A 25,792-nucleotide genomic window follows, 5' to 3' on the forward strand; every position below is an offset into this window, starting at 1 on the left:
TTTGATTTTTGAAGGTGCATGAAATTTGTAAGGTATTTCAAAGGTGCAGCTATTCAAGCTAAGAGAGCTATTTGGTTTTCGGAGGTGACAAGGGCTATTCTGTTTTCTTCAAATACGTGAAGATGGGAATTTGGGTTTTAAATTTGCATAGAGGAAGACGATGGTTATTAGATGGCCAATTTGGAGTTCTCCGTCAGCGGCGAACGGCGGTGGTGGCAATTTGCAAGGGTGGAGACTGTAGGGTCAGATTGATTTTAATTTGTGTTTTAATTGGTAATGGGTGGGATCAGGTCACGGGTTATCCGAACGTGAGTGGGTATTTTGTCATGGGTTGGATTTTTTTGGTATGACATGGACAAAATATTAAAGAGGTCAGCTGCCACAGTGGAGTGGAGGGCGGTTAGGTTAGGGGGAACTATGCAAACTTTGTTAACGGTAGAAATAGATATGGACGAAAAATATAATGGGTGACAGAAGTAAATAATATACGGGACAATTTTGAACCTTTTCCCAAAAAATAAAACAACTTTGAAATGCATTATCACCAAAGCATCTGATAAGTAACTAATAAGTCACCTCATGTTGAAGGTCAATCTCAATGATGTACACGATAAATTCTGAATACATGCACACTCTAAAAAAAGGTTACATGATGAAGAGCATAACCCTTTCTGTTTTCACTCTCCACCCTCTAGAGGGAACAATACTGATTTACCACTTACCCCCCTCCAACTTTGAAATGCATTACCCTCTCGAACTTCTAATCTATTGGTTGGACGTGGAGGATCTCTACGAGAAAGCCTCACCTTGTCAAGAGCATAACGCTTTTCGTAGGGGAGCATTACACATATAACACAAGAAAATAGATACACTTAGCGATGGAACAAACAAGAAACAAACAATCTATCATCTTCACACTGCAGGAAAAAATGAAATGAGCACTTGTCTAGAAGGGAAATCTGATATTGCACAGAAAACCTTTGAAACATCAGTATCCTTGACTGATGATCAATACCTTAAAACCCTGCATATACTCTGAAGATACCACATGTTAGTGAGTCCGATACCTCCAACTGATTAGTAAAAGTCTCTCTCCGACTTTCCAGCTTTACATGCTGATCTTTGCTTGTAGTTTCTGCATAAGCGACCATAGTACATCCATGCGATGCAAGGTTCTATCATTCTGCCCCTGAGGAAAAGGTAATAACATAGATTGAATAAGAGTCGAGCAAAATAAAAAATGAATTAATCAATAAGTTGAAATCAGATGGAACCAAAGGGGATAAGAGAAAGGAACATCTAAAGAGCCATGCTAATTCTTGATTCTGCAAGAAGTCTATTGGCATCCTCTACCATAACACTGTAATCTGTAATGAGTAAATGCAATCAAAATCTGAAGCATTTTTTTATCAAGCTTTTAAGTTCGAATTGAACTCAAGTTCATAACCATGCTTAACACAATGTTATACAATTTACAGCATATAATCTATAACTACTTGAAATCCTCTTTCCTTCTCAAAAATCTGTAACTACTTGAATAGTATTATATTGTTATGTTTATTTTCATTTCCCATACCTCCTGAATACCTCTTTTGGTTGGTTCCATGATTTTGCCGAAAACTTTATCTCCTAATCATCTTTTAGTTTGGATTGGAATCTCCTTTATTTATTGTATAAATGCCTTTTTTAGAAGGATATTGTATAAACATCATATTTTCTACATATGTTTATTAAAAGATTGTTTAGGAAATATTTAGCGTTCCATAAAATCATAAATGTAAACATTAGTGTCAAAAGATAATGGAAATATTTAGGAAACATAGAGCAATAAAAAGAAATAGAAAAGATCATCTAAAATAGATGAAATTATCAACCGAAAACTTGTAAACATCAAATGTTCACAAGAAAATATGTAGATTTTCTATTAAGAGATCTTGACAAAGAAACTAAGGATATCACACAAGAAGTAGCTAGTGGATGCACCATTAGTTGATAAAACATCTAGCTGCGTACCAAAATTCACTAATCAGTGGGTTCTACATAAGGTCAAGAAAACATTTTATAATAATCAGGATTGTACCTCAACCACGAAACACATACGTGTCCTCTCACCACAAGCCTCTGCCACACCTTTTAAAATAGTAAGATTCAAGCTCCGGATAGCTTCTGCTATATCAAGGAAATGGCTGCCATCTTCAAAGATCTGCATAGGTCTCACGTAAGGATAAATGTATCATCCCTTACTGTTTCACCAAATAGTCCAACAAAAATTAAAAATCAACCATCCTTACTTCTACAAGCATTTGACCGTTCATGCTTAAGTTTTCAACCCTCATTGGACAAACTTTTAGGTTACTTCCAACTTCCATCGCCCAGCTTGAACCATGCTCATGGGAGGAAGACCCGGAGATACCCAATTCCTTGGCAACCAGCTGTAACATTTTCAACACAAACTAAATTAGTGGAAAGAATTAATAACCAGACAAAATAAAACTAGCTATTTTTCTCAGCCAATTGGCCACAATAGAGCTGTATAATGCTTAAAATAAGAAAAGCATTAAAGCATGTCTCATCCAAATAATTTGGGTCTCTCACAGGGATGCACTTTCAGAAGTCATCGCAAGAGCACTGTTTTTCTCTGCAAATTATTTCTAGAGGGATTATCCCACCGGATGAGGTCAAGTAGAAAATAGTAATAAAAGAAATGAGAAGGTAAGCTTACAGAGTCAAATGACTCCCATTTAAAGAAAGAGCATACAACTGTAACAATATATCCCCATCCCCCTGTATAAAATGTCAGAAAATATCGATTTAGAAAGAAGATATGTCAATTACCAAGGATAAATGATCCCGTTTTCAATTTTCACCTTTTATTTTTTCAAGGGAAGGGAGGTATGTTTGGGCATCATTGTCAATTACCAGGCTTTGACTTGGCATGAACAATTTAAATTATGTCAATCGAAAAACAAATCACGAACCGTGCAAGAGAAGCTCACCTTTGATGCAGAGCACTTCTTTAGCTTTTCAGCATGCTTGGTAATACTTTGCATGAAGACCATGTGTTTGACTGTCCGTTCTAGAAGTGAGTCTATACTGCACTGTGGTATCATTATCATCCCAGAGTTTCAGCACATCTGATTAAAAAATTAAGCAATTTCAGAATTAAGGAAATATAGGCTGTTAGGTTACCTTAGAACCATTTGGAACCAGCTCGCGGAGCTCCTTGATGCGATCTTGGATCAATTGTCTATCCCTGGGCCTAGGTCGGCAACTTTCACCAGGTCTAGCCCTCTTTTTATGCATTTTAGTGGGTTCAAGTGGCCTCTCAACATGTCCACTACCTCTGCTACAACTGGTTGATGAAAAACCTCTTGAAGACTGAATACTACACACACCTGATGAGTTGAAGCTGTTCAATGTTTCCCGATCAAATGAATAGCCAGTAGAACTGATAGTGCCGATACCGCTGTTACAAGGTTCGACAGTTATTTCAGTGGTCAAGAGGGAATCAACAGATTTACAGAATGACTTGACACTGCTACTATCATTGTCATGGCGGTTAACATTAGCTATTACTGCTTCTAGAAGATGCTCCTGGCCAGTGCTGCTCTTTAACAGACTGCTGGTGCCGATTTCCTCAAGCATCTCAACAGCCATTTCTTCCCGGTTCCCTGCCTCCCAGTCGTTGGAAGAATTCCCTTTCTGGAAAATTGGCCCTAGTGCTTCAAACAGCTCGTAGCCAGCACAGAACCTGAAAGGAGTGTGCATTGTGTAATTACACTCGGTCTCGAAACCTAAATTTTTCTCTACACATTTATCTGGATATGCATTGGGAAGATCTGGCACACCCAACACTCCAATTTGATCATTGTAAGCTTCAGAAGAAAGATCGTTTTTATATGGCACAGTGCGTTCGGTGACTTGTCCAGCATCATATGAAACACTTTCATTACTTCCATTATTTCTAAAAGTAGGCTTAGCTTTATCTACTGAGCCCTTTCCCAAGACTCTCGAGTTGCTAGATTGCCCTTCAAACTTCTGATCATTTTCTTCCCACATCTGCCCTTCCTCTTGGTGTTTTATAAGGGAACTTTCACAGCTTGGTGGAAGCAGATTCTCACAGTGACCAGATCCTTGAACTGCAGTCTCATGAAGTCCTTGCTTATTAACCACTTCAAGTATTTTATTTGGGTAACTTCCAGGTTGCGAGAAGATACAAGAATGATCAAAAGATTTTTTAACAGATGTATATAGAGGAGACCACATATTTCTCCCATCTTCACAAACATTTCTACCTAGATTATTTGCGCAGACTTGAAAAAACTCTGAACCTGAGGTTCTTGTCGAAATCTCTGACTGGCAAAATGTAACAGCATCAGATAAAGGAGTAGATGATCTGTGATAACAGTAATTCAGTGAGCAGAATAGTCTATTTACCAAGCAAGAATTTTCCATGCTGTTCTGCATCGAACTCTGCAAGCAACTTGCCATCGACTCCAAGAGCTCAGAAAAGACATCTCTAATAAGCTTGACCACCCTCGAATCCTCAGGAATCTTCTTTGACAAAACAACCGAAAGAGCATGAGATTTGGAGATAAGGCAAATGTAGTTACATGCAGAGAACAATGATAACATACACTCCTCTGGATGATGTCAACTAAGCCAGACATGGTCAAACTAGTTGAAATTTCACAAGGTGATGAATTTTAAGTGGAAGTAAATGATGCGTTAGTGGCAGTCCAACATAACAGGCACACATGTGAAATTAAATAAATACAAGTCAAGAGGACATGTGTCACAAAATTGTCATAAACAGAATAAAGAAAAAACTGAAGGTGGTTTGATATTAAATTCAATTTCTCACGTACTTAAACCATTTATACATCTTTAAAAACGAGACTGTAGATCATCTTACACTATCCAAGGATCCAAGTTGTACAACTCCATGTGGAGCAACTGCAGCAACAACAATGGTCTGCATTCAATAAAAAAAAGTTATTTTAAGGCCCAATATTTTTATGTAGCCAATACAGTTCATGATGAAATTCATATGAATGGATATTGATAAAGTTGAAGTCAGATTGAGAAGTTTAACTATCTTCATAAACTTCACATGTGCAGATTAGCATCAAGAAATCAGTTGATGCAAGCCTTGTCATCTCATGCAATTACTGTATTAACTCAAGGACTAGCAGCAATGTGAAAACGCTCTACTTTGTCACATGCATTTCACTAGAATTCCAAGGAAGAAACTCAATAACCTTTCTCAGGACGTAGAAAAACATGGTTACTGATTCAAGTATGACAAAAGATTAGGAGGTATCTTTTTTTCTTTACTTTGATAATTATAATACAAAAATACAGTTCTTCTGCTTTAATCCCATTACCAACGAGGAATCTAGAATGTCAGGATCTCCTCTATACATCTTAATGTTAAGAGTAATAAATCATTTACACATAATAGTAACACACAACCATTTTATCCCCTCTGTATCACCCTATTGACCTAAGATGATTCAGCATAGAGATTTAGGAAAAAAGGTTAAACGAAAAATAAAAAGATTTTTAGCCGGTAACTGCAACATGAAAAAGGAGTTTTTTAACAGAAGGGAATTGGTATCGTACAAATGTCGTAAAATTCTAATATAACTTGTATGCAAATTCTATTTGTGTATGAAGTAAGCTTTGTTATTTCTTGGTGGTGGGGTCAATCATCTTTAGAAAGGTCAAATGCCGAGGGACTACTGACACATTTTTTAGTTGCTTAGTCTTTTTGTACCGCAAGCATGTCAATCCTGCATCAAGATAATGTGCACTTCTATAGCCTGTTTGGCCAAACTGGAAAAAATAGCTTATTTTGAGAAGTGCTTTTCAAAAAAATACTTTTGGAAAAAACAATTTGTGTTTGGCTAATCAATTTGAAAAGCACTTTTGAACAACAATTTGTGTTTGACCAAGCTTTTCAAAAAGTGCTTTTAAGTGCCAAATTACGAAGAAGGACATGAAAAGATTTGCTTAATAATTAATGTTATATAAGTAGATAAATAATCACAAATATTAATTATTAAAGATAATAATTAAGTTTTTTATTTTATTTAAGTAAAATGTAAAAATAAAATTGAAAAGTGTTTATTCTTTCAAGATAATTTTAAAATATCAAAAAATCATTCAATAAATATTGAAAGTTCATCCCAAAAGTCTTTATATATTACTTAATAGTTTAAACTAAGCAAGGTTATTTTGGTATATATAATATTTTGCTAAGGGTATTTTTGGTAGAAAGAAAAGTCAAAACTGCTTCTGCTTCTGGGGAGAAGCTATTTTTTATGTTTCTTAAAAGGTAAAATGCATAAGTACCCCCTGACCTATACCCGGATTCCCAACTACACACTTTTTCTTTGCGGGAATCCTATTACCCCCCTAAAATTATTTTAAATGGAATTATTTGCACCGTTAACGCTGACGTGGCAGAGTGTGTGTATTCCACTCTCCTTTGAGAAGCAAGAAAAAACGATTTTCACATTATTTTTTATTCTTATTTACCATTTTTTCTTACTTTTTTTTTTTCCTTTTCCTTTTCCTTTGTCTTTTTTCTTTTACTTTTTTTTTGTTTCTTCTCTAATTCCGGTGGATATTCATTCACCGGCGACTTTGTCTAACTATTTTTCTTCCATTTTTTCTTTTCACACACAAATTAAACTCCCAAAAAGATCTATTCATAAGCAAAGCAAAATACACTCAGATTTGGGGGGAAAAATTCATCATCGGAAAACCTTCCCACGCCGAAAAAAAATGATGTATTGAAATTTTAACTGAATTTTTTTTTCTCAGCTTATATTTATTTTTATTTCTTTTGCTCTTCCTCCCACACATAAATTACACTTTCAAGAAAAATTTATATATATATATATAAAATAAAACACACTTAAATCGGGATAAAAATCTATCGCCGGAAAAAATGGTGTTTGTGAAAATCTGACGACCACCATTTTATGCCACCGGTGACCAAAACAAAAAGAAATAGAATGAAAAAGCCAAAAAAAATGAGAATAATAAGAAATAAGAAAAAAGGATAAGAAAAATAAGAAAGAATAAAAAAAGTACTAAAAATACATGTGGGGGCGCGTGTAGCTCACCACTTGCCAAGAGCTTGGTTGTCTAGTTTTAGGGTGCAAATAATTCCATTTAAAATAAGTTTAGGGGGTAATAGGATTCCCGCAAAGAAAAAGTGTGTAGTTGGAAATCCGGGTATAGGTCAGGGGGTACTTATGCATTTTTCCTTTCTTAAAACTGCTTCTACTTTTAGCCAAAAACACTTTTTTCCCAAAAAAAAGGCTTGGCCAACACCTCAAATTGAGGAAAAAGGCACTTTTTTTTTGGGAAAAAAAACACTTTTGGCTTGGGGAAAAGCTTGGCCAAACAGGCTACTAGTCCTTGTATAGGACAACAGGTGATGAATTCTCAAATTGTAGCAGATAAAAACTTTTTCCAATTCAGGAAAGGAAAAATGGAAAGATCGAAACTGTTGTAAATAGAAGAATATGGTGAGAGACATATGCTTCAAAGGTGACAGAGACATCAAACACCAAAATATCATGAGTAAAAGTGTCGAGGTGCACGCAAGTTGGCCGGACACCACCGTCGTCAAGAAAGAAAATATCATGAGTGAAATAGATTCTAATCCAAAATATATGCCCATTGATGCTCCAATAGGGAAAACTACATGTCATCCCCATATATACAATGCACAAGCATGGCAGCTAGAATTACCATCGCAAATATTATAATTGAAGGATCAGGATAGTTACCTTAATCCCAGCAGAAAATTGAGCTTGCCACCCATCACAGTGCTGAAAATGACAAAATCATAACGAATAACTGTGCCCACAATATAGATTTATTCCCTCAAATTTACCATGACATTTTCAATTTTAAGCTGTGTAAACTTTTCAAAAATGGAGTAACTTCCAAGTTAATATCAATCAGAAGTTTAATAGGCTATAGTTTTACTCGATCCAGTATCCACCATCTAAATAGTTCAAAAAGTAAGTTATTCACAGTTTTGGATTTACTTGTCATAAACTAGTTCATATTAACAACTCCAATATAATATATTGCTCCCAAGTCAAAGTACCTTTTGTTAGACATGACGAATTTTCTATCTGTAACATTCAAGTTGCATCAGAGCAAGTATATTGTTGTGTCTTAATAGCTAAATTCATCAGAAGCATGCACATACTCAGAAAAAAAATGGCTCACCTCAGGCGCCAAGCTGGTGATAGTTGCACCTGTGTCTGCTGAAAGCCATAAATGTTTTCCAGTAATTGCCACCTGCCCTACAATACTGTCCATGGAGATAGTTAGATATTTGATTACCGTAACCCATAAATCCTATTTATTCATTTCAGAGAGAAATTAGAATCACAGATTCAATCTGCCAAGAACACATGTCTTACAAACGATTACTGTGCGACTAACTGACTACACTCTCAGACTTTCAGAACCAGATAGCGTAACAAATAAAATTTCTTCAAGGGAAATATTTCTTTGGCTGAAGCTTCAACACCATTAAAATTGACAACATGAAATAAATCATAAACTTGCTTCTGGTCATCTAGATATCATACCCTTCTCCAAGAGAATAAACATGATACGACATCTTTGCCACAGCTACTCCAAGACGATTGTTGGAATAATGTCCATCATGAAGGTTGCCTGATGTACTACCAGGAGATGTTTTCTCCGGAAACCCGTCATTATCATAGTAAGCGTCCTCCCAAGTCAACATCCTACAATGAAATCCACATGATGGATAAGAGAAGATATGTTGTTCTTTTATACTCAAAGGTATTAAGACGCCAAGTTATGGCGGATTACCGACCACAACTGAGAATTCTATTCATCTCAAAGAGACCTAGTGCTTGATAAAATCAAGCCTCAGAAAGTCTATATTAAAATCAAGCTTCTACTGAGCTTCAGAAATCAAGGTTTCTCTATGATATGGAACAAACATTTCCGGCAAAAAGAGTTTCTAGACTAACATATGCAATCTATGATTTCCCCGTTGAAGGGGATGCTATTGGTTGATTTATATTCTGAACCTCCTGCTTACTTAGAAAAATAGATTTTGCATTTAGATTCCGTACGTGCATTTCTGAGTTTGGAACGTCCAATTAGATACTTTTTTTTCAATTGACTATGAAGACACAAGTTAGATCATTCCTGCAATAAATCTGAAACAAACACCTTTCCAATTTCTGGCTAAGCAAATGAAAGTCCAGGGTCAACTAAAAACAAGAGGAATGGAAGAAAGCAAGTCTACTAATATAAAACTCGTTAAAACATGTCCATACAATAGTAAATTTTTCTTTCAGTTTTACTCATTTTGTAGCAGAACCAAAAGAAATATCATTACCAGGAAGCTAAGAACTCAATGAAGGAGATAAAGAAACTCACATTCGAGCTCGATGTGTGAGCTTCCAAAACACAGCATACTTCCAAGGAGTGTTGCAGCAAAGGCTCCTCAGTGCTTGTTGCAGCTGGTTTGCCATATCCTTTCCCAGTTACCAAATTTTTTAACACACAGATCCTCACCCACCTCCCCCCAACACTCAAAATAAATCCAGTCCTAAACCTAACAATCCCCAATTGATTTCCCTTTTGTTGTCCCAAATCCTAACTTCCTCTGTATGATCCTCTGCCTGCCTGCTTCCTTCTCAACCCCGCTCGCCGCTTTATTGGCGGTCCTACTGTTGAAAGAAGCAACATCCCATCATCTTTTCCCATTCTCCCTCTTCCCACAGCTCAAAAAACCAACCTCACACCAATAAAATTCAAATCTTGATTGAACCAACCAACCAACCAACTCTATTCAGTAATCAGCAACACAGAATGAAACCAAGAATCCAATAAAAACAACACCCGCACATAAGATTATAGTACTATCCATGCAAGTTTCCATTACCAAACGATAATCTTGAACAATATTTACCAACTTGGGAATAAATAAAAATCAAATCTTGATTATCCTATAAAGACCAACAACAAGAAAGCTATAAGTGAACTAGCAAATTGATACTTGATCTTCTATAAAACGACATTAAGACCTCAAAATCTGAAGTGGGGGTTGAAGAAACTAACTGTACTAACTGCGGACACTAAAAGGAAGAATCTTTGCCTAATTTATCAACAGTAAGCTTTCTGGGAAGAGTACCTACGACGTTTTGGAGTTAACATGTGAATTGCAACATTCACTTCCATTACTATTCCAAGATTTTGAATATACTGGTTTATTTCTGTTCTTGTTTTAAGTTGGAAAAAAGGTATGTATATAATACAGACTAGGAAACTGGAAAAGGGTACAGCGAGCTATATGGGCTAATTGTTTTTGATTTGGAAGTTGCCTTTATATAAAGAGGACGGCTTTTTGGATCGGATGCACCCCCAAAAAATTCCCTTTTAAGGACTAGGAAGCCACCTTGAAAAATATATTTGCGTCTAATTGGGTATAATTATACAATTTGGTACGTTTGTTTGGTCAAGTAATTACTTGATCAGAATGAAATTGAATGTACTTAGAGGAGTGTGTGTAATTATAAGGCTGCTTTTTAGTTTCTTTCCTTTTTATTTTTATTTTAATCTATTTTCTTTATAACTTTTTATTTTTATTATTTTAATTTTTTTACTTTTATTTTTACTTTTTAATTTCTTTTGAAAATTTAAAATATATATTTTTTACATTATTTATCTTTTTCTCTCTATCTTTTCTTCTTGTGATTTCATGTAATTGTTTATCTTTTTATGTATTTATTAATTTTATTATTCTATTTTTGAAACTACACCTCCTAATATTAGAAATAATGAGTCATTAACAAACTTGGCATATAATTAGTGATGCAATTAAAGTAAAATTTCGTTGTTGAATATGATTATAAACTTATTATCTTTCATAATCTTAAGTTGTAGTGGAACTTACTATTATTATGTTGGAATTTGATGACATATATTAAACTATTTAATTTTTTAAAATTTTGAAATTATGTTATGTTCATGATTCCAATTTGCTTGTTTTAGTAATATTGGCTAGAGCTGTCAATATGGGCCGAGTCGGGCTAGCCCAGCCTAGCCCACGTGGGCTTTAGCAATTGACGGGCTGGGCTGGGCTAACCCACCATTTTGATGGGCCTTATAATGGTCAACCCACCCCAGCCCTATGTAGGCCGCGAGCTCCCACGGGTCGGCCTATCATTTTAAAGAATATAATTTTATATTTTTTCTTTAAGTTCTGACCTAAAAAAAATAATTATTTAACAGTTAAAAAATATCTTATTGGAAAAAATTCGCAAAACTTAATAGCTTTTTATATTGTTCCAATATATCACAATAAATACTAAAAAAAGTAAAAGACAGGACTATATTTCATTCACTAAAAGTCAAAACTTAAAACAAACTACTCAAGAGAACGTTCATGATGCTTATGAGATATCCAACACATCATCTTCATCAAACACATTTGAATCCGCTTGTGACAAGGTTGTCTTAACATCTTCACTTCATCTACAATTCATATGCAATATAAATTAGTTAAATATTAAAAATAATTAAATTTTAAAAATTAATAATATTTAAATTCACATAAAAAAAATATTACCACTTTGAGTTCGGGAAAACCTGTGCAGCCAATTTCAAGTAGTAACAAGTGTTTGGACATTTTCATAATAAATGCAACTTCTGTACTTTGTAAGAACACGTCACCAATGCTAAATGTTGATTCCGATGGTACAATGGTAATAAGAATGTTAAATACATCACGCACCATCATTGAAAGATCAAAATATTTTCTAGAATGGTCCTTCCAATACATGACAACATATCTCTTGAAACTTCTCAAGATCAAGTTTTGGTTCCTTTTAGTAAAAATCCAATTATGACTTTCCATCTCTAAATGCAGTATACTTTTTATTTTTTATATATTTTAAATAAATATTTTATTAGGCCCACGGGCCGGCCGGCCCCAGCCTCAGTCAAGCCTCACGGGCCACGGACTTACTCGGGCCGGGCTTAAAAGTCTCATTTTTAAACGGGCTCCAAAAATTCTAGCCCAACCCTGCTAAATCACGAGGTTGGGCTGGACTGGCCCAATGGGCCAAGCCCATATTGACGGCTCTAGTATTGGCTCACATGCATGTTGTTCATTTTTGAGTTAGAATTAATAGATTAATTTTGTCAAATATTTGAATAATATTTTTGACATTACATTTATAAAATTAATTTATTTTTATTAAACATGAATTCTACGATATTATTAAAAATATATATAAATTATTTTTAAAATATATGCTTACTAATTAGTGTATATGCACGAAAAAATATACTACTTCTTAAATACCAAATATAATATCATTTATACTTATAAAAATTTATAGGCACGTATTTATTATATTAAATTTTAAGTTTTGATAATTACTTAATTTAAATTTAGTTTAACTGTGTAATTTCACTTGTACAATCATATAGTAGTAAACTTGTAATTACACTATGACAAACAAACAGGTCGTCAACTGTGTAATTACTAGGTTGTGTAATTATTGTCCTAATAATTACACCAATTCCAGTGACTTTCCAAACAGACCCTAAATAAATCGACTGTCATTTAAAAGTACCATATTGGTACACTATTATACCCACCAATTTATCTCATAAAATCACGCTTGATGAATTTTTTTTAAATCACCGTTTATATTTTGATCTGGTAAGAAATATTTAAGAAAAATAGTCTTGCGCTAAAATTTTGAAGTATAAGAAATTCTGATAATCGTTACAAGTTTCAGCAACAATGTTGAAAGATTCTGGTTACTGGTTAGGATTTGTGGGAAAATTTTAACAATTATCATAGTCTGCTATTAGGGAAAATCTTGCCCAAATCAAATATTGTCAGGAGCGTATGGAACCTTTTTTTTCAAAATTTTTGTTACGTGAGTCAAAAAATTAATAGTAGCACAAAAGTATCATATTTGTGTCATTCGTCGATTTATGCACTAAATCAATAGATACATGACACGTGTTTATAAATAAGTTTTTCATTTAATCATAATTAATTAATATATATTTTTACTTTATTAGATTGCTTAATCATAATAAGTTAATATGATTTGAGGTAAACAGTCAGTCAGTTCTATTTTTATCCTCAAAATGCATGAGAAAAAAATTTCATTGCTTATTATGAGGTTCACTTACAAAATTTTATCCAAATTAAGGTTTGCGTGCTTCTCAATTATTTCATTGGGTATTTGCTATTTTTTCCGAAAGAAAAAGAATTCCTTTAATGTTTTTTGCCTCATAATTTTCTTTACGTTTTGTTGACCATTAAATCACACCCTTGAGCGCATAATTGAGACGTTATTTATTGACAAAAAGGAAAAGTTTAACTAAAGAACAATCTTCCGAGTAATATTAAGATTTAAATTTGTGACACTGCAATTCAATTGTTGTTTCTAAATACTTAGTGTATTCCTTGGGACAGTAATTTTTTTTCTTTCTAATTCCTTAATTATTTTACTCTCTATAGAAGTGATGATTGAAAAGGAATAATTAAAAAAGGTTTTTGAGATAGTCTACCTATATGGCAAACAATATGATAACATGGTGTATGAAAATGCTACTTATGTTGCCATCAGTCTATCCAGCATCAACCTAGCTATGAACTTACCCTCCAACAGGCCTTTTCAACAATGATTTCAACTGCTAAAAAAGTTGTGACATCTACTCACCTCCCATTCCCACTGTCTTCCGATCCTATTCCTAATTTCTTCTCCTTTTTAAATAATTATTCAATTCAATTTTGAGTATTCATTGATTCGATTATTTGAATTTACGTCACATAAAATTTATTAAAAGGATACTGCTCCCTACTAAATTTTTTCCAGTCCTTAATTCGAATTCACGCTCTCTAATTTCTTCCTCCATTTTTGTTGGTATATTCTATTGCAATTTTAATAGTCTCTTAACAGCTTTTGAAAATTCATTCAACTTCATAATGTTGTCACACTCTTACAAACACCGATAAATTCATTTAATTTTTATGCTTTTGTAAGGTATTCAATTTTCGATACTCGAATTACAATAGTATCATTATACTCATGTGATCTTTATTACTCGAGTTATCTATATTATGCTCTAATAAATTTATGGTGTTTATACTTATACTTTCATTTAAACCTAGTCTTTTATGTGTCACAACAATGTCTGTATTTTCTAATGACATGTTTGGCATATAAAACAAAACATATTTATTAAGCTTATTCGAGTTGTACCACACCAACTCAACACTATAACAAGATTCCTTTAGCAATGTAATCGCAAGGTGATTATTATCATCGATTTCTAATCACTATTATCTTTTTTCTCAACCTTTTTGGTGTACCCAAAGAAGAATGAAAATGCTCATTTATAGTTACTCAGCCGAGGAAAAGAGAAAACAACAAAACAAGCTTATGGAATTAATAAAGGTTGAAAATGATAGCATGCTTGACCATGATATACTCAATTTGTTAGAAATTGTTGATTAAAATGTTTCATCTTATTGTGATTTTCAACCACCACAACACGACATGCTTGTAATTTTGTTAAAATGATGTTAGCTAGCCCTTAATTAAGCTATAACTGGAAGATTTTTTATCCTCTCATCTCATGTTTGAACCCAAAACCGTTGTAAGAATTTATAAACTTCAAATGCTGAATCCCTGTGTCTGGACTATTAATGAAAGAAAATCACCATTCATACTAGTACTAGGCATAACTAAGGGAGAATTGTTCATCCAATGCATGACATTATGGCTTTGTAAAATCTTGACTACAATATAGAGTCTATTGGTGACACGCATGAATCTCTACTATATATATACTAAGATACATATCATAGGGACTTCAAAGCCACTATTAAGGTACATCATAGCCAATTACATATGACATTGTCCGTAGTCAACGAGTTCTCAACTACTCTAGTATACTTTTTAATTTTTATAGGCATGAATTCCCTACAATACTACGAATATAGGATTTCAAACCTGTTAAGGTAAGGCGAATTACATATGAATGGATCAGTCGAGTTGTCATTTGAGAATGAATATAAGTAAGAAGGGAGAAGCGAGGAACATCATAGATCTTGTTATGATAAATATCATATTATGGTGGATGTCTACTCTTTATCCATGATCTTCATCTAAAATACTTAATGACATATTTAATGACATATTTTCTATGTTCAATGACATATTTTCTATGTTCAATGACATATTCCATGACATATTTTCTTTACTTTTCATGCCTATATAAAGGCTTTGTAATAGATAGGAAAATACACACAACTGAAGAAGAAAATCTCTTCCTTCTCTCTATCTCTATTTCATGTTCATGTTTTACTAAATTGCTTTTATTTCCTTGTTCCATATTGTTACTTTGAGTTATATTTCATAACACGTTATCAGCACGGGTATCTAACCAATTCTATATATATCTACAAAATTGTTCTACATCCGGAAAGATTGCAATCAGAAGTCATACATATCATTTCATGGTTGAAAGTAAAGAGAAACTATATATGGTAAGTAATGAAACATAAGAAGCTATGATTATCTTATACTTGTCATTCTTCTAATGTCTCGTATGCACACAACTTCATACCATACATGTATTACATAAGCACATATTAATATTACATCTTTCATATCACATGAATGGAATAAAATTTTCGAAGTTCTATATGTGAAATTCATAGTATCAGTTAATTGTTGATATGAGGCATGTCATGATAACCAAGGATATGTTATATAAGTTGTCTTATGCATATTTATGTGTTAACTATTTTAACTCTGTCCTACCGCTTTTAACATTTTCTTTTACTTGGATGAATATTTTTTCCTTTTGGATTTTTGCACTTGCATATAGTAAAACAAAAAAAAGGGAGAATAAAAAAAAATGTCATACTGATTAGAAGCATAAATCATCTTGAAGAAAACAAGAAAAACTTCACATCTTTATCTAGGTTGATTAATTACTTCTTTGAAATTTGGAAAACAAATCAGCTACTGAGAAAGTATACTTCATAATTTATGGTCGTATCATTTGAAAGTAAACAGTGATTAGTATGACTACTAGAAGAGGTATTTTCGAGTATCCATAATCTACTTGATGCTTGCTACTGACTTACCATTTTCAAGTATTTTATATGAATGATGTATAAACTACAACTGGTAAGTTGTTACCTATAATGTCACTTTTCAGGTAATATAAATGCTGAATTTATGTATTAGTACTATATATATATTGTTACCTATATGTTGTACTTTTGATAAATTTTTCCACTAATTGCTTGGTTGAAATTGAGTGAAGGAAAGTCATGGCGTTAAATCAAATCCAATAGGTAGGGTATACCCCGAAAACAATAATATTTTTGAGAGAGGCTCAATAAATATTATGACAATGATTTATGATCCATTTAAACTCTAATAGAATTTAGAAGAAATATTCTGACTACAAACGATTGTATTTCATATAGATGCAACAAATAATTGATAAAGCTTTACGCTGATTTGAGATTTGTACACTTATTTAAGAAAACAAATTTGATTTGTTAAGTTGCAAATTAGTTATGTACAACTTTATTAGCATGTGACTAAAATTAAGGCTTGAGAATGAATCTCAATATCGTTTAGCCTATTATGCCATTGATTGAGGGTAAGATATCGGGATCAAATCCTGATGCTCCATAATGATAAGAGTTGGGTTTGAGTCCCAATTTATTATGGCCTAACATGCCTTTATATTGGTAATACATTGGGTTTGAGCCTCAATGTACCATATTGATGATATAATGATGACTAAAGAAAAATAATATATTTTTCATGAAAAGGCATGAAGATTGTCCCACTTGATTAACTCCATTCTTGAAGTGAATGTGATAGTAGTGCATAATAAGTCTAAATGAAGACAAGTGGTTGAATAATGAACGTTAGAGTTCCAAATAATAATAATCATCACAATGATTATAAAAGGAGAACAACAAGGGTTCTCAAAATAGTCCTTCAAAATGTGAAGGCAATGTTTACCATCAAATTAGTATGAAGCACATCGCTGATTATGATCCATTCCTTGAAGAGAATGTGACTTGTGATAGGCATTGAGAATGCAGACCCATTCCTAAAGGTGAATGTGGTAATATGTAATAAAAGTAATGAATAAAGACATGCAAGACATGATTGGATGAATACCATACAACTCACCTTTGAGGAAGGTTTGAGTGAAATAAAGAGAATAAATATTATTGTGTGGTTACATGAATATGTCACTGGTCTCGTACATATGATACGCCAAAATATTTTGGCTTGCCTTATAAAAATTATTAAAGACAAAATTAAAGCAAGAAGTGATTTTGCTCATGATAATTTTGACCATGACAATTTATTATGATATAATTTTCTCAGTGAAGGAGACATATACCATATGAAGGTATGATAAAAGATCTTGTAGTACAAAAGTTGTTAAGAGCTCCGGAAAAACTAATTTGTTACTATCCGGATGAATAAAATTATTCATGACATTGATATTGTAAAGTCTCAAAAGAAACTTTTTGAATTTCAAATGTATAAGTCAAAGTGATTGGCATATTGAGACTATAAATGAAAGGAAGATTGAATATCTTCATATTTCTATAATAATACCGGGTAAATATGAAAGATACCCGATTTTCTTTCTATTTGTACTACACATATATGAACATGATGTTGGAATCATATGCCACAAGTAAACTAGAGGTTTACTAAAATAATATTAGTTGGCATGACCGGTTGATCATCCCGGTTCAATTATGATGCGAAAAATTAATTAAGAATTACATTGACATATATTGAAGAATAGAAGATTCTTCAAGAATTCTCTTGAGCTGCTTATTCTCATGATATACCAGTTAAGGTTGGGATTGAATCCCTTGATTTCTGGAATGAATAAAAGGCGATAAATATATGGGTCCAGTCAACTGCAATGTGGACCATTTATTATTATATGATTTTAATAGATGCATCTATTCTATGGTCACATGTGCATTTGTTATCAACTTGCAGTTTGGCTTTTGCAAGATTGCTTGCTCAAGTTATTTAAATTATGATAATTTATCTTAATAAAACTGGTTTAAATCCAAGTTGGTTTAGCAGAAATTGTATGCCTCCAATTATAGCTAAATCATTGGTTATGAGAACAAAACTCCCAAAACGAAATTTGGTATGAGATGTATTATTTAATATACAACAGCACTTGTACGCATCTAGCCAAGTTATAAAAATTTCTCCCTATCACAATCGGTTCAGGGTCAGGAACCATATAATTTCTATATAGAAATATGGATGTGCTATATGATTTAATTGTGCCACCAAAATGCACAAAGATGAGTTCCCAAAGAAGTTTGGGAAATGTGTTGGTGATCCCAACACTAAGGGGAGGAAATGGGCAGCTGAGAAAGTGATACATGAAATGAATTATTATGAATACATATAGATCCTCGTACAAGAAAATATGAACTTGAAGTTCAAGTGATAATTCATTTACAAATTATTGTCGGACGCATTTGCTGACCCAAAGCTAAATGTCATATTTCAGCTGCTAATGCTCCAAATAGAATAAAGTCCACGAGAGACAGAGTCTATGGCACGCATGAAGCGTAACAGACCAATCGGTTCCAAAGATAAAACTCCTTGAAGAAGGAGAGGGGCAAATATTCAAAATGGTCATAATAAGGAGGCAAGTGCCCTAGAAGAGCACCATGACATAACACTTCATAAGACCTCATGGGAGAGGCTCAGGTACCTGAAAATAATGAGATAAAGAGATCTCAATAAGTTATGTCTTTATTGTGTAATAATTGAACTGATATAAAATGATGTCGATGATATTGTTAACATAATGTAGCGCTCAAAATTATTAATATTGACGAGGATCTTGAGCTCAAATCTGTCATGAAATTTGGACAGATAAATGATTGGCCAAATGAAAAATACGCAATAAAAATTAACTTCACTTGAAAAAAAATGTGAAGTTGGGCGGATAGTCCCAACACCTAAAAGTATAAAGCCAATGGAGGTATAAATGTGTTCTTGTGCAAAAAGTTCAAGTCGATAGACATAAAGACGACTTGTGACACAAGAAAATTAGTAAATATCCTCACATTGATTATATGGAGACATGTTCTCTTGTGGTGGATATAATCATTTCAGGTTTTAATCTGACAATATATGAAAACTTGATATACTTATAATGGAAATCATTGAAGGATTAAAATTGTTCTGAAGCATATTAATATTTCCAAAATTTTTATTAAATAAAGCTTCAAAAATCCTTATAGGATTGAAACAATCAAGGCGCATGAGGTATAATCGCCTGTGTGAGTACCTATTGAAAGAAGGGTACAAAAATGATTCAATTTGTCCTTGTATCTTTATAAAAAAGATCTGGATTTGAATTTGTTACAATCTCTGTGTATGTTGATGATTCAAATATCATTACAACTCCCAGGCAGCTTCCTAAAGCAGTAAACTGTTTAAAGAAAGAATTTGAAATGAAAGATCTTGGAAAGATAAAATTTTGTCTTGGTCTACAAATTGAATATATGAAAGATAAATTTTTTATCAATCAATCAGCATACACTGAAAAGATTTTAAAGCGATTTTATATGGATAAAGCACATCTATTTAGTACCCCGATGGTTGTGAGATCACTCGATAAAGATCCATTCCGACCTTATGAAAATAATGAAGAACTTATTGTCCTGAAGTACCATATCTTAGTGCAATTGATGCACTAATGTATCTTGCTAACACAACAAGGCGTGACATAACGTTTTCAATGAATGTCTTAGCAAGATATAACTCTGCTCCTACAAAGAGACATTGGAGTGAAATCAAACACATATTGTGTTATCTAAAAGGGACTATCGATATGAGCTTGTTTTATGGCAATAATTGTAATCCCGATCTTGTTGGTTATGCCGATGCTGGGTATTTATCTGACACACACAAGGCTTGATCTCAAACATACTATATGTTTACATGTGGAGGCACTGCCATATCTTGGCGATCGACTAAGCAATCAATCGTGGCTACTTTATCTAATCATGCTGAGATAATTGTTATTTATGAAGAAAGTCGAGAATGTGTACGGTTGAGGTCTATAATACATCTTATTCGAGACAAATGTGGTTTGAAGTGTTACAAACTACCCACAATTTTGTATGAAGACAATACAGCATGCATATCCCAATTGAAGGGAGGATTCATAAAAGGAATTAGGACAAAACACATTTCACCAAAGTTATTTTTCATACATGATCTTCAAAAGAATGGTGATATCAATGTGCAACAGATTCGTTCAAGTAATAATATGGCTGATTTGTTCACCAAATCTCTACCGACATCAACCTTCAAGAAACTAGTGTACAAGATTGAGATGTGAATGATCAAGGATGTGAATTGATGCTCTCATCAGGGGGAGTTAATACGCGTTGTACTCTTTTTCCCTTACAAGGTTTTGTCCCATTGGATTTTCCTTGCAAGGTTTTTAACGAGGAAACCAAAAGACGTATTTCTAAACCTGTGTACTCTTTTTTCTCCACTAGGATTTTTTTCTCATAGGGTTTTTCGTAGTAAGGTTTTAACGAGGCACATTATTTATGGACATCCAAGGGGGAGTGTTATGATAAATATCATATTATGGTGGATGTCTACTCTTCATCCATGATCTTCATCTCAAATGCTTAATGACATATCAATGACATATTTTCTATGTTCAATGACATATTTTCTTCACTTTTCATGTCTATATAAAGGCCTTTTAATAGATAGGAAATTACACACAATTGAAGAAGAAAATCTCTTCCTTCTCTCTATCTCTATTTCGTGTTCATGTTTTACTAAATTGCTTTTATTTCCTTGTTCCATATTGTTACTTTGAGTTATATTTCAACAGATTTCATATTGTCTAGCAAATATGGTAATTTTAGCCTATTATAACGAGTTAACTAATTATGAGTTAATTTACATTAATTGAGTTAGCTTACCTTAGTAGTGTAAAAAATGATGTTGTAAGTCTGTCAATATATGTCTCTCAAATCTATTTGTTTATCCTCAGATCGGATAACAATTGAATTTATACGCGGTTTTAAGGATACATGATATAGTTTGGCACAAATTGAAAAAATAGATCAATATTAAAATCAATGACAGAAAAATGAATGCAAACCACACAAGTTGAATAGTGTTAGCCTTGAAGGTTGGTCACCCTCGAGCCAGAATTTGCCTCAATAGATGTCAGAACAGAATAGCAAGATAATAAGAACTAGAAATAATAATGTATTATCTTTGGATGCGTGTTACAATGTCCATTATAAATAATCGGACCCCTTTATATAGTAGGGGAGTCCTACTTTAGATACAATTCTACAAAAGGTAAGAAATCTCATGATTTGCTAACTAATCGGCCTCTCTTGATACGTGCTGAGAATCCTGCCGTGATATCCGACCGATTGCAGATATTTTAGCCTTCCGTTATTTGGCCCGATAAGGTTTCCTTGATCTTGTTCGGAGTCAAAGTCAGTTCCGGAGTCACGGACTCGATGATCTAATTTCATACCTTTGTTCGATATAATCCGAGGTCGAGCTTCAACCCATCATGTTTCAGTCTCGACCTGTCATGCAGCAGACGAGCCCAATTTTGACCGTATACAGATAGTCTCTTCATTTTTCGGAGAGTAAATGATGAGAAATGCCTTGATCTTCATCTCGATTCTTCGTGCTAGAAACGATAAAACTGATGAAATGCCTCGTCAGTCACATCTTAAATGGAATTAAACGTTCGTCAGTTACTGGTCGGTTATTACGAATTTTGAACCGTCATATGCAAACTATAAATACCTTCATATTATATCATTCAAACTTTACTTTCAAAACCTCTGCTTTCATACACTAGAAATTTCTATATCCCCAAATACCAATTTTCTGATTATTCTGAAATCTTTCTATAAGAACTTCTGTTCTTCATCCCAAAATTATTTAGCACATCCTTTTAACTTCCTCTTTTCCCTTAACTTTCCTTAAAAATGGCGAAGACCTCAAAATCTGTTCCCCAAAAAGAAGCTCCTTCTGCTTCGCGACCGGTTGAAGAGGAAAATGTTCCATTTGCTGCCAATGAGGAAAAGACACCGGAGCCTGCTTTGACTATGTTCGTTCTTTTGAGTTGCCTAACCGATGCTGACTTCAAAGTCAAGAAAACCTCTTTCGTACCAGGTCGATGCGAGCCGGTCTTGAGATACATATGTTCGATGACCGACAATTTCCTCTCCAAGGTCAAGTAATACTACAATTGGGCCGGTAAGCACGTGGTGGTGCCTACGCCCGAGGAGTCGATTACTACCTACGTGGAGGGTTTTTTAAGAGTTTACACTTAGCCCTTTATGTTGGGTCCTTTGGATCCGGTCATCATCACCTTCTGTAAGAGGTACGAGGTGACCCTTGGTCAAATTCACCCCTCCTTCTAGAGGATAGTAATTCTCCTCCACTTCTTTGTAAGTAAAATCGACAAGTGTCCTTTCACCATCGACCACCCCATGCGTTTGTATAGTCCCTGACTCTATCGAAGGGGATTAATTAAACTTGCCCGTCAGGCCTCTAAGGCCCCATTCTCGATCATAGACGAGGATCGAGACCGAGGTTGGTTGGGTCGATTCGTTCGAGTGAAGACCTCGGACTTAATCTCGGCTAAGAATATGCCATCCTGAGAAATGGAACATGAAACGTAAGTATAACTTTGCCTTTAAAATTTTGTTTACTGCTTTTCCTTTTTCCTTCTTTCTTATCGAGATTTCGCAGTGCAACTGTTGCTCGGACGTCGGATGTAGTTCCCCAACTCAAGGAGTGGGTCAAGGGCATTGTATCACAGAAGCCCTATTCCGAGCGCGCGTGACGTGAACTTTCAAAGGACCGGTGGAAGGCCCATTCTCACGGTAATACTCTTTCCTAAAACAGACATCACTTTGGGGTTCTGTTCAATCTTACTCATATTTTTTCCTTTGTAGGCCTTGTGAAGGATGTTGCAATGAGGCCCTCGTCCACAGATGAAGACGTCCTCCCCCAATCACCTGCTTCGAAGTTGACTAAAGAGAAGAAAAGAAAAGGAGCTCCGAGTTCCCCGAACTCGGAGAAGCAGAAACCAAAAAGGAGGCAGGTGCACAAACCTAAGGAAAGTACCGATGCCCTCCCATCGGACTTAGTCCACCGTCTAAGGGATGAGTCACAACAAGAAGAAGAAAATTCCAAGCTGGTGGCTCGGGTGCGAGTCAACACCGTCTAAGTAGACAATGACCGAGGTCTCTGAACCAGAGAGGGGTGAGGCCACCTTTCCCCAAAGTAGGGAGGTCGAGAAGGAGACTATGGCCGACACTATTCAAGAAAAGGAAATTGCCCCGAAAGATGCGATTGGGGTGATTGATATCTTCGGGTTCCCCTTTATTCTCTGACTCTATGTTCAACGACGCCGACATGCTAAAAGAGCGTTCACATGAGGGGCCTTAAGGGGTGGCAGGTCTTAGTCACTTCCTCGAAGGCTTAGAATCTACCACCTCGAAGGACGTCACCGAGTTTGGTGACTTACCGGTGCCAAAGAAAGCACTATCTTTAGGTGCCAGTGGGTCTTCTTCGAGCCCGAAGTTAGTGGATCGGTTCCCGGCTCCGGGTGCTGATCCTGACTGAAAGCGATCAATAATTATATCTATCCCGGAGGATGCCTGGGTTCTCTCCGCCCTCATTGGGGTTGCTAGCTATCTTCGGTGCTTGGTGACCGAAAAGGACCAAGCCAAGATGGACGCAGTGGAAATGCCCTGCCTATTTAGTAAAGCTCAACAGGCGTTGAATCGGGTAACTTCGAGTGCCTCTTTACTATATATTTTAGATTTTAAGTTGCAAACGATCGTAAGACTTCTCTTTATGCTTGCAGACCTCGGTACTTCACAATGAAACTTTTCTCTGATATAGGGAGGAGTTAACCCAACATGAGGTCGAGGTTCGGGAGATTACTGAAAAGAAGGACACTTGCAAGATTTTTAGTGAGAAACTCCAGGCCGAGCTAGAAGTGGCTCGGAAGGAGTATGCCGAATGGGTCGAGTAGGTAAGACGAGTACTTGAAGATAGTGATGATGATTTGGACACAGTGGCTTATGGTCCGAACCTACAGGTCTAAAAGAGGCTTGAACAGATCGAGTAGCTCCAAATAGAGGTAGATATAGTAAAAGCTGAGGTAGAAGGATGGAATAAAAACATGGACCTCCTAGCCTCGGAAAAGGAGACTATCCAGGCTTAACAGGCATCGACTGAGGCCTAGCTCTGGGATGAAGAGAAGAAGGCCTCGACCTAGGATAAAATAGTCGAAGAGATACGGTCTCAGCTGAGCTTGGGGGACTCCAGCTAAGAAAATATAGCCAAGGAACTTGAGGCGGCCAGGTTAGAGATTGCTAAGGTCAAGGCCGAAGCTCATGAGAAGGTGGCCCAGCATAAGGACAATGCCAAGTCAGCTCAGGATCAAGTGAAATATTTGGTGGAGCACATGAAGTTGCAATCCCGAAGGGAGGCCCTCGAAGGAGTTCAAGATCAGGGCTTCGACCTACTGGCTGAGATTGAAAATGCCAAAATATCTGAGTTTAAGACCAAAAGGCTAGCTTATCCCGAGGAGGAGGATTCTGAGGGGTCTAAAGACTCGGATGATCCCAAAGGTGGTGAAGACCCTGAAGGCGACGATGCGGCCCCCGGTGAACATTAGGCCACTTAGGATCTTTTTAGACGTTTTGTCTTTTATTTTTTTAGGCCATTTTGGCCGTTGTAAGTTTCCATATCGGCGCCATTTGGCCCTTGTAAAAAGATTTTTTGATAAATATATATAAGGCTTTCTTTCCCTTTCAGTTTTCGAAATTTTCCTTTGTCTTATTATTTGTGGTCACAAAGATCGAAATGCCTTAGCATGGAATAGCTTAGGTTATGTTCGAAGGTTCAAACAAACCTTGCCTTTACATTATCCTGTTTTAAGGCATCTTGGGGGATCGATGTTACCGGAAATTTTCTCCCAAAGTAAGTAATTCATATTATAGTTTACCGAGGGTAGCCTTTAGAATCAGTTATGAAAAATTTTCTTTTTTAAAGGCCTAGTTTTTGTTACGGATCTCAGACGTCTCCGAGCCATGTTAATATGGTCATAGCCTTTTAGTTCGGGAGTCGCCCAGTGGACTTGCTTCCACGAGTTATCCGAGCTTGCTCAAGATAATAGTCCTTGAGCGGGTATGGCCATGGCCTTTAAAATTCGGGGGTTGCCTAATAGGTCTTATGCCCCCGAGGACTAATAGCTTGGACCGTTTGAGTTTGTTTACGAACGGCAGTCCCCGAGTGAGAGAGTGATTAATCGATCTCAGGTTAGGAAATGTAAATAAGAAATTTTTAAAAGACAAGATGGTTGCAAGGAAGATACTTCTCTTTATTCTTGTGTAAAACAGTTGTACATGCGTACATGCTTTATGCTAGAGCTCAAGCAATCTATGCGGGCACGGTTCGTTTGACCGTTTGGCCCTTACAATAAATCCTACCTATCGAGACCCTTCCATCACGAAGTAATTTACTTGCTAAAGTCAATATTTGAGGGTAATGCCCCCTAGTATTCGAGGTTGATTATAGATAGAAACCTCGGATACTGTTGATGTGATCCTTAACACTGA

The 25,792-nt window shown here is 35.1% G+C and overlaps 1 protein-coding gene across 2 annotated transcripts; it reads right to left on the bottom strand.

The window, feature by feature from the left end:
- Positions 1–518: 518 nt before the first annotated feature.
- On the bottom strand, positions 519–10,387 carry LOC104248632 (transcription factor EMB1444-like). Of its 2 annotated transcripts, none has more exons than XM_009804936.2 (11): positions 9,457–10,387; positions 8,628–8,789; positions 8,260–8,344; positions 7,809–7,850; positions 4,916–4,975; positions 4,438–4,554; positions 3,190–4,356; positions 2,997–3,098; positions 2,292–2,432; positions 2,081–2,203; positions 519–1,189 (listed from the first exon to the last, which is right to left on the bottom strand). In XM_009804936.2, the coding sequence occupies exons 1-11, from the start codon at positions 9,549–9,551 to the stop codon at positions 1,109–1,111; spliced, it is 2,175 nt and encodes a 724-aa protein (XP_009803238.1). In that variant the 5' UTR covers positions 9,552–10,387; the 3' UTR covers positions 519–1,108. The 2 variants fall into 2 exon arrangements, with proteins under 2 accessions (XP_009803238.1, XP_070012014.1); XM_070155913.1 differs by having other exon boundaries at positions 4,438–4,557.
- Between the last annotated feature and the right edge of the window lie 15,405 nt (positions 10,388–25,792).

Source organism: Nicotiana sylvestris, chromosome 9 (genome assembly GCF_000393655.2).
Source record: "Nicotiana sylvestris chromosome 9, ASM39365v2, whole genome shotgun sequence".
Classification (NCBI taxonomy): domain Eukaryota; kingdom Viridiplantae; phylum Streptophyta; class Magnoliopsida; order Solanales; family Solanaceae; genus Nicotiana; species Nicotiana sylvestris.

Excerpts from the sequence above, each read along its gene's own strand:
- LOC104248632 (XM_070155913.1), bottom strand. The coding sequence starts at position 9,551 with ATGGCAAACCAGCTGCAACAAGCACTGAGGAGCCTTTGCTGCAACACT. Across the intron at positions 8,790-9,456 it reads CTCACACATCGAGCTCGAAT|GATGTTGACTTGGGAGGACG; the intron begins GTGAGTTTCTTT and ends ATTTCATTGTAG. Across the intron at positions 2,204-2,291 it reads ACGGTCAAATGCTTGTAGAA|ATCTTTGAAGATGGCAGCCA; the intron begins GTAAGGATGGTT and ends AGACCTATGCAG.